This window comes from Ruditapes philippinarum, unplaced genomic scaffold (genome assembly GCF_026571515.1).
Source record: "Ruditapes philippinarum isolate M1 unplaced genomic scaffold, ASM2657151v2 ctg1846_1_1_1_1, whole genome shotgun sequence".
In the NCBI taxonomy this organism is placed as follows: domain Eukaryota; kingdom Metazoa; phylum Mollusca; class Bivalvia; order Venerida; family Veneridae; genus Ruditapes; species Ruditapes philippinarum.
Window position 1 is genome coordinate 6,419 of NW_026863070.1, and position 8,861 is coordinate 15,279.

Sequence of the window (8,861 nt, forward strand, 5' to 3'; positions counted from 1 at the left end):
TTATCAATGAAAACAGGAAAGCAGTGATACCATTTTATACTTCCTAATAATGTAAACATGCTTATGCCCATTTAGCAAATAAATCTTAATTAGATAAATCTTAATTAGATAAATAGATTTATTTAACAAAAGTATATGCAAATACTGACAATCTGCCAAGCTTCTTAAATTACACATGTATGTACAGAAACACACGGCCTATGTCTTCATAACCTAGGATAAATAACCTAAAATGGACTCGCAACGTTGGAAATAATATTCGGTCTCGCGAGATATCAATTTTCCAAAAAAAAATACAAAGCCTCAGAAAGCTACTACAACATGATATTCCGTATTTATTTAACAAAAGGTATGTGACTACCATGTATTTTATAGCATACATGTATATAAAGAAACACACTGTCCATGTCTTCATAACCTATACGTAAACAACATAAACTGGACAACAAAACCAACAGCTGGACAGCATAGCAAAGCTCTGCATATGGTATTGACTGAATATCAGTAATTCAACATATTAAGTAGCGAGTTATCATCATACCTTTAACAGGGAAAGTAAATGTATGTAGAGGCTGACCGTTGAATATGATATGTTTGATCATATAACTGTAACTCTTTCTCTCCACATGTAGCATTTAAAATCTATGTGCAACATTACAACAATGCACACACTATATGGTAAAATGTCAGATATAATATACTATCATTTTGCCAGAAAAACACGCAGCAACTAAACAGTTTGTCTTGTCATCGAACAATAATGATAGTGGATTTACGAGACCGGAATCTTTAGTAACTAATTCTCCAAGGCATTTTCCTTCGCTATTAAACATCATGATGTTTTGTGAGCTGTACCCAGAAATAAACACGGTCCCATCATTGGCTACACATACACCACGTATTTCAGCAAGCCTTTTATCTCTCAGTTCTCTCTTCACCGTTCCATCTCTTGTCAAGCAGAAAGCACCACCACTATAGTGTGCTACATAAACATTCTCTCCGCTGACGGTCATTTGTTGTATAGATGTAAATATGCGATGTCTATTGCCATCACTACCGATAGAATTAGATAATGTACCATCCATACAGTATACATTTACACCATTACCATCATATACCCACAACTTTCCAGCACAATATGTCATTCCGAAGTAACCTCGACCTTTAACAGATATATCTTTCACTTTAGATAATGAGCTTCCTACTGAAATAAACCAAACTTTGTTGTTGTCAAGTTTTACAGCGACCTCAGTGTTACCAGTACAACAGATACCTCTGGGATATGATTCTAGATCAAAACAATCTTTAATTTTATAATTCACATCAAGCCTCTTTATCCTCGTATTACTGTAATCAGCCAGTATGATTGTACCGTCTGGAAGCTGACATACATCACAAATGCAGGGTTGGGTCTTGTCGTTTTTCATGCGGATATTTTCCTCCTTTTGTGAACGTACTTTATACGTCCTCGATGTCGGCAGTCTTTTGCTTTCTGCTATCCTTAGTACATACCCTAAAAATGTTGATGAACTGACTGAGGATTTTAATTCTGTATTTTCCTTCAAATACAATGATTGAATGTCTTTAACTTCATTGTGTTCAAACATTTTTACTGCATCGTTCAAAATTTGTTGTGCCAGTTTTGTCTTAACAAACTGTTGTATTTTATCCAGAGTGTCCACGTCTTGTAGCTGACTTCTCACCTGTTCAATCTCTTCTTTAGCTTTACTTAACTTAGACACATTTTTCTCTTGTTCTCCTTTGACCAAAGAATATTCCGCATCGAGGCCTTCCAAAGCTTCACGCTCCAACTTCTGGATATGTTCTACCAAACCGCGCGCAAGTCCTTCTATTTGCAAAATGACGTCATTTCTTTGTTCCTCTATGCTTTTCAGGTTTGTTTTCGTTTTCTTATCAGTATTTTCTAAACGTTCTTGGATGTTCATAATGTCAGCTTTTAAACGTTCTGTTTCTCTTTTCTGATCAGTAGAAACTGATAAGTCGTCTAAACCTGTCACTCCCTTACAGGACCTGGTAACAAGAAAATTTAACTTTTCAGATAACATAATTAAGAACAGTTTCCCCATTATTTTTATGATCATTCTACTTTACGTATAAACTACATACATTGATAAATGTGATATTGTTGTGTTACAATGTCTAATTATCATGCTGATCACCTTGAAAGATATTATCGCATAAACTGTTTTGGTAACATATGACCTTTTTAATTATCTTATCTGTTGTAATGTTTCAAGATGATTGTGACACCTGCTTTCACGTTGTTAATCATAAAAAATACTGATTTACAACACATTTATCTTTCCTACCGAAATTTACTGTTTTCGATGCCCGTCTCTTTTATGTCACCCTTTTGTCACAGACATTTTTTTACTACAAACTCACATGGCGTAAATGATATCAATGGTATTATTACCAAATATACGTAGATTGATTTTAAGACTTATTACAAATTATAGTAAATATTAGTAATTTTTGAAAACAGTAACTGTAAAGATACTTAACAATGAGAAATTAATCTGAAATAAATACAAACCTATGATCTGTAGCAATACACTTTAAACAATAAACCATGTCATGTTCCTCACAATACATCTCTATCTCACGATCTGGGTGATATAAACATTTTGCTTTCACACCAAAATGTGACCCTTGTTTTGCCTCGTCCTTGTCTACAAGCTTATGGGAACGACTTATTCTCAGCCTTCCATGGTGTCGAGTGCATCCTGTACACAAAAACTCCAGACATTCAGGACAATATTTCACAGCTTGTTCTCGAATATCGTCCTCAAAACAAGGAGTACAAACAAAGTCAATGTCAGCTATAGTTGAACGACAATCTACTTCAGCCATCGTGTGAGCTCAGTCTGTTAGAAAATAACATTTAATCGTTTCAAAAATCATTAAATTTTACGTTGTACCATAAGCAACTATTATATGAAAATTTAACATTTTACTAGTATTTAGGTGTTAATTAAAAAAAAAAAAACATGGTAAATTATATAGATATTAAAAAAAGTATGTTTATATTGAGATCTATGTTGTAAAACAAATTGTTGAATATCTGTTGTAAAGTGGCATTTTCCTCACTTTTCGCTGTCAAGTTTGGTTGACTAAATCATATCTTTCAAATTTGGTGATTGAACAATAAACTGATAATAAAAAAAATATTTATGAAACAATATAAGTACGACTTAAATTATGAAAAGACTGTCCTATTGAACGTTATTGATACATTCTGAACCACATTTATAACAATGTCACTTGATATCGTATTGTGTACAGATAATCAGCGATTCAAGTTTTATTCATCTGTGACATTTGAACGATTTTAAATTGTTTATTATGGGAGACCGTAGCAAAGTGAAACGCTTTTGGAACTTTTTGAGTACGTCGCCCGTGACGCAAAAAATTTTTGTAAAATTTGAAAAAATAACAAAACAAAAAACAAAAACTTGTTTGCGACATTTCGACCTCTCGCCCCGCGTCCCCGATAAATAGCGTGTTTTCGCCCCTTATCCGCCATTTTAATTTGTGAATGTTCGACATTTTGCTTGGCGGGTTTACGGGGCGAAAACACGAAATGACACAAATCAACTATCATACTGTATTACTGTTTTCTGTTTAAGGTTCCTCGTGTTTCTTCCATGTATTATGCTCAGAACAAAATAAAGCTTGATTAATTTGATTTGATTAGATACAGTATTATGATCTAGAGATTAAGATTTTAGCCACCAAACTTGTAACTAAATATATCATTTTAAAAATCTTACAGTATGTACATGTTGATTGACGAAGTTATTCTGTGATATACAAGATGTTATTTTTTAAGATTGTAAAACGTATTGTGGTATTACAGTATAATAAGATAAATGGATATGGCTCACACGATCTTATCAATGTGTTAAGAAGGATGTTAAATTATTGGAATTCGGAACGACGTGTGAATGTTTATGCTCAATAGTTCATTATGGAATAGTGTACATTCAATAATATAAATTGACTGCCATTATCGGTCAGTTTGGAGTGTTTGTCTTTATTATAGGTACTGTTTTAGATTGCCCCACTCTTTGTTTCAAAGTGAAACATTCTACTTATATTTTGTAGATAACATTCTAAACTACTTTTTATATTGTTTCATATACTCAATGAGGAATTGAAGAAAAGACATAAAAATGTGTGACAGTAAAAAACTAATTCAAAACAGGAGCCGGTCATATTGAAAATAATATCAATCATCGAAAAAATGTTTCCCTTTGCAATAGTCTCCCATGTGTTTTTAAATGATTTCATTCATATAAATAGTTTTGGGGTTGTAAAATGTTGGGGTGGGGTGGGGAAGAATGTTGGTGGGTAACTTGTTAATGACCTGGCTACCTATCGTTCACATGTGACAAATTCTAAGCAACATTTAGCAAGTATGTCTCCCTTAATTCATCTTCATAAAATTGCACAGCATGTTAATACATGTATTTGTAATTATTTCATAAAGAGAGAAATTTAAGGTGAATTTCTTTCCCTAGAACATTATTCAATTTCTTTCCTTAGAACAAAGTTAACCAGCAATGTGCTGTCTAAATGAAGTTCGACTGATGACTGCCCTTCTTCAAATATCTCCAATAATGATCAGTTTCAAAACAACAAGTAGGACAAATAAATTTCTGAAATTTAGAAGGTCACCGTGAAAGGTTATATTTTAAATATAAATACGTAATTTACCTTATCATACAATGTCTTAACCTTGTTATAATGTCTCCTCAAAATACGTTATACACCGTGATTCTTCATCTATTACATCAATCCAATCAATTTGTCATGAATACTGATTTTGTTAAATAACTTAACAATTCAATTGGTGTTAACTACTACATTCCCATAATTCCCTCCTTTTAATAAACGTCTTGTTTCGGTTTGATAAAGGTATTTTTACATTCGCGTAGCTGTGTTTATTCTTTAATTATCTCGGCGCAGCTACCGTGCTATTAATAGTCCTATGCTTTATTTAAAATATTCCGTTTTTAGTTAAACTTCAAAAGTTATTTTATCTGATTCGGTATACTAGTCATAATGATCATAATAATTGTAATAAACACTTGATTTCAAGAAGGTAACATATTAAGACTACATACATTATTTACAAAATGACCAAGCTTCAATTAAATAATTAAATAAACCAACATATTTGTACACACATATAAGAAATTCAACAACAAACACTTTAATCGACAGCCACATGCATTCATGAGATTCATTAAATATATTTGATATAATAATGTATCATGTATTTTTTTTTCATATTTCTTTTAAAAACGTATAGAGACGAACATACTTTAATACATAAATGTAAATTATTCCATACTTGCATTGCTTTATTTTACCATGTTTTGTATTAGGTCTTGCATGCATTATGTTTCGTCTTAACGTATATGTTTCATTTTTCGAGAACAATAGGATATTTAAATATTTGTGTGGAGTCAATCTGTTTATAGATTGCAAACAGGTGCGTATACAGAGTAATAAGACATTTTGCAGAGGCGTTTGCTTAATACTACAAACCCGAATGTCATTTTTTGTCATTTTTAGAAAATCGCATTTGAAAGTTTGAACTGTAATAACTTTTTAATGATAAACCGTATAAAGATAAAATTTTCAGTGAATTTAGGAATCTGTATGCTATACATAAATACCAAATTTTATTTTTGTGCATACAATTTTAAAGCTAAACTCTCAAATAATTTATTTCAATTTTTCATAATAAATAAGAACGCACATACATATTCTGAATTCTAAAACCCCATTCGGGAGATACTGGGTTGTTGGCAAAACATTCAGGTCATTTCTACACCATTAAAGCGACATACGGGGTTCTAAGTGAAACATTTGAAGCAAGATTGACAAAGTGTAATAATTTTCGGCTAGAAACATAGCAACAATTCAAATATAAAATATCATTAACTTCTCTGTGTAAAATATTACACGTTTGTTTGAAAATCAATGCTACTATCAAATGATATCTATATCAATTTTTCAAAAGTATGCACTTGTTATGTTACATATTTATCAACCGTGGGTATCCGACGATGCGTTTCTGTCACATACCCATGTTGCTATAATGTTTCAATTTTTGATTTAGAGTGTACATCAAGTAGATGCTTTTCGTGCTTTAGAAAACAGTGTTGAATCTGAAACAATTTGTCCTGATAGCATCTAGATGTAAACAAAGTGGTATTTTGTCTTCCATTCAAAAATATCTAATAATTATAACTTCATGGATGATGAAAATGCAAATGGAAAAAAGGTTCAGCTATATAGCCAATGAGTACCCTTTCAAAAAGTGTAAAAAAATGAAAATAACAAGCTTTCGGGAAACAAAAAAATTATAGTACTCATCGAGGCTTTCCGAAATGGTAATCATCCGAATAAATGTAGTATTTACACATTTAACTTTTCAAGACATTTACTATATAATTCAAAATGATGCTAGAGCTATAAAAACTAAATCATCAATATATGTTATTACTGTAAGGTAATTTTCTGTAATTATCTTTAAATAAATCACTAAAGGTTTTTCAAATATTTGGTTGTGATAAAGTAGGCAGCCATTACAGATGTGTCATGTATCACGTGGTACAAAATCAGAATGTTTGATTGGACGAGAAGTTACTGTAAGAATTAAAGTTTGATGTAAATAGCGAGTTACGGGTTTGTGGAATTGGAAATAAACATATTTATGTTAGTTCTACAACTACAAAAGTATGTTCTCTGTGAAGAGCTCACTGAGATGAAACAAATGATATAAAAATCTCAATTTTGCCAAAAATCGAGTTACGGGGTTGTAGAATTAACCCGACGGAGGGTCATTGACTCTGATTTTCAAAAGTCGTTACGAGATTTTCACTTTTTTAAGAACGTTACTTGATATCCAAATCTTGCAAGTGTTTCCTGTATACAAGTCAAGACAAGACCCCGTGGGAGGGGTCATGCCTAACCCGTCCCCGTTCTCTGGATCCGTGTATTTCTTTATTTTCAAATCGTTTCCTTTTGTATATATGTTTCATGTGTTTGTTATCAGTTGAAATTGTGAGTTAATTAACACTAGATAATTTTAGCGGGATTTCAAAACGGGTCAGAACAATTTCTTTCACAGAAATCTCGTGATCAAGTGTGCAGGCGATCACTTTGAACGGTTAATGCACAAGTGTATATACAACTTCCTTTAGATCATATATGTGTTCTTTTCCACATTAATGAAGGCATGACTTTGCTACTAGATTCCGCACGTGAGAGGAATTCATCAAACTTAATGACATACGTCATCATAAAGTATTTTACAATTCATTGTCTAATTTATAAGCTAGTAAGTCACCTTCCTGCTTTCGCAAAAATGGTACAAGTTATTTTATACAGCTCGACACCCAAGACATGTATACTAATTGGATGTAAAAGGTGTCTGTAATCACAAGACGTGGTACATACTGATTCGTATAGGCTTGAAAGACATGGAACACTGGTTTTGCGTTTTGTGAGGTGCTAGCTAGTCACCTGCCTGCTTTCGCAAGAATGGTACAAGTTACTATATATAGCTCGACACCCAAGACATGTATACTAATTGGAAGTAAAAGGTGCCTGTAATCACAAGACGTGGTACACAATGAATCGTAGTCCCCGTCAGGCTGCACATTTTTCTCACCCTGTGACATTTGGCGCCCAACGGGGGACCGTGATGGTATAAGTTTCGAGTTCAATTTCACATTGTTCTCTTTACCCATTAGAAATTCGAGGACGAATTTCAATGTAGCGGGGGAGTATGTCACGGTTCTGTCGAACTGTTCACTATTTAGGGGAGAAGATGTGTAAGCGGCCGGATAGCTCAGTCGGTAGAGCCGCGGTACGGTATTCCGAGGGTCCCAGGCTCGAGTCCCGGTCAGGCTCACCCTGTGACACTAGTTCGAAGTCTCTCAGTCAGAACAGGCACTATTTAGGGGATTTTCAGCATCTTGGTGGTGTGTAGCATTAATGCCAGAGTACATTCTTCCCGTAAGTTGCTTCATGCACAGGTTGCTATTCTAATGTTTGCGAAAACGTCTTTAGACAAAAGTAGTGTCCCTTTAATGCATATCTTTGATTAACTTTAATTCTCTTCTTTACCTTCATTATTTAACATTTAAAAAAATAACATTTTGGCGAAAATACCTGCTCAGAAACATGTTTGCAGAAAAAACTCGAGTATCCAATTTTATGTTACACGCATGGAAACACTCTTTTGGCAAAAAATGTCATTTACTTTGATCAAGTGACATCCTGATCAACATGTATTTTTTGCGAAATTAATACTATTTTTAGGGAAATACGAACGCTGCGAAACAAAAAAATATGCCGTCTTCGCTATTGCTTTTTATTACGCTTTTTTCCATTAAATAAATGTACATAATAATCTAGATACAACATTAAAATTTGATACCTTAAGAGAAAATGATAGAATTATTTTATTTTACGTATATTTCATGATTAATCTTCAAGATGTTCAAGACTGAAGTATTACTCTACTACAAGCCATACCCATGTTAAAAATTGAAATTGAATCTGACTTTAAATGATATCAAGGATATAAGAAAGAACAAAATAACTATATCACCGAGTTCAGGGCTGTTTTGACCTGCATTTAGATAAATAAAATCGAAGACGAATAATTTAAAACAAAATACACACAAAACATAGGAAAACAAACTTTATTTTTGAAAATTGAAAAGGCATATAATTACGCGTCATACGTACCTAGATAGATTTTCATAATTATGTTTTGTACATTTAGCGAGTGAATGAGTTTTAAAGAAAGATAA

At 32.8% G+C, this 8,861-nt stretch overlaps 1 protein-coding gene across 1 annotated transcript; it reads right to left on the reverse strand.

Moving 5' to 3' along the window:
- Positions 1-324: 324 nt before the first annotated feature.
- Positions 325-4,917, reverse strand: LOC132721044 (uncharacterized). The gene is made up of 3 exons (XM_060705292.1): positions 4,741-4,917; positions 2,558-2,888; positions 325-2,031 (listed from the first exon to the last, which is right to left on the reverse strand). Exons 2-3 carry the CDS (start codon positions 2,872-2,874, stop codon positions 687-689), a joined length of 1,662 nt encoding a protein of 553 aa, XP_060561275.1. The 5' UTR covers positions 2,875-2,888; positions 4,741-4,917; the 3' UTR covers positions 325-686.
- Positions 4,918-8,861: the final 3,944 nt, after the last annotated feature.

Excerpts from the sequence above, each read along its gene's own strand:
- LOC132721044 (XM_060705292.1), bottom strand. The coding sequence starts at position 2,874 with ATGGCTGAAGTAGATTGTCGTTCAACTATAGCTGACATTGACTTTGTT. Across the intron at positions 2,032-2,557 it reads TGTATTGCTACAGATCATAG|GTCCTGTAAGGGAGTGACAG; the intron begins GTTTGTATTTAT and ends TCTTGTTACCAG.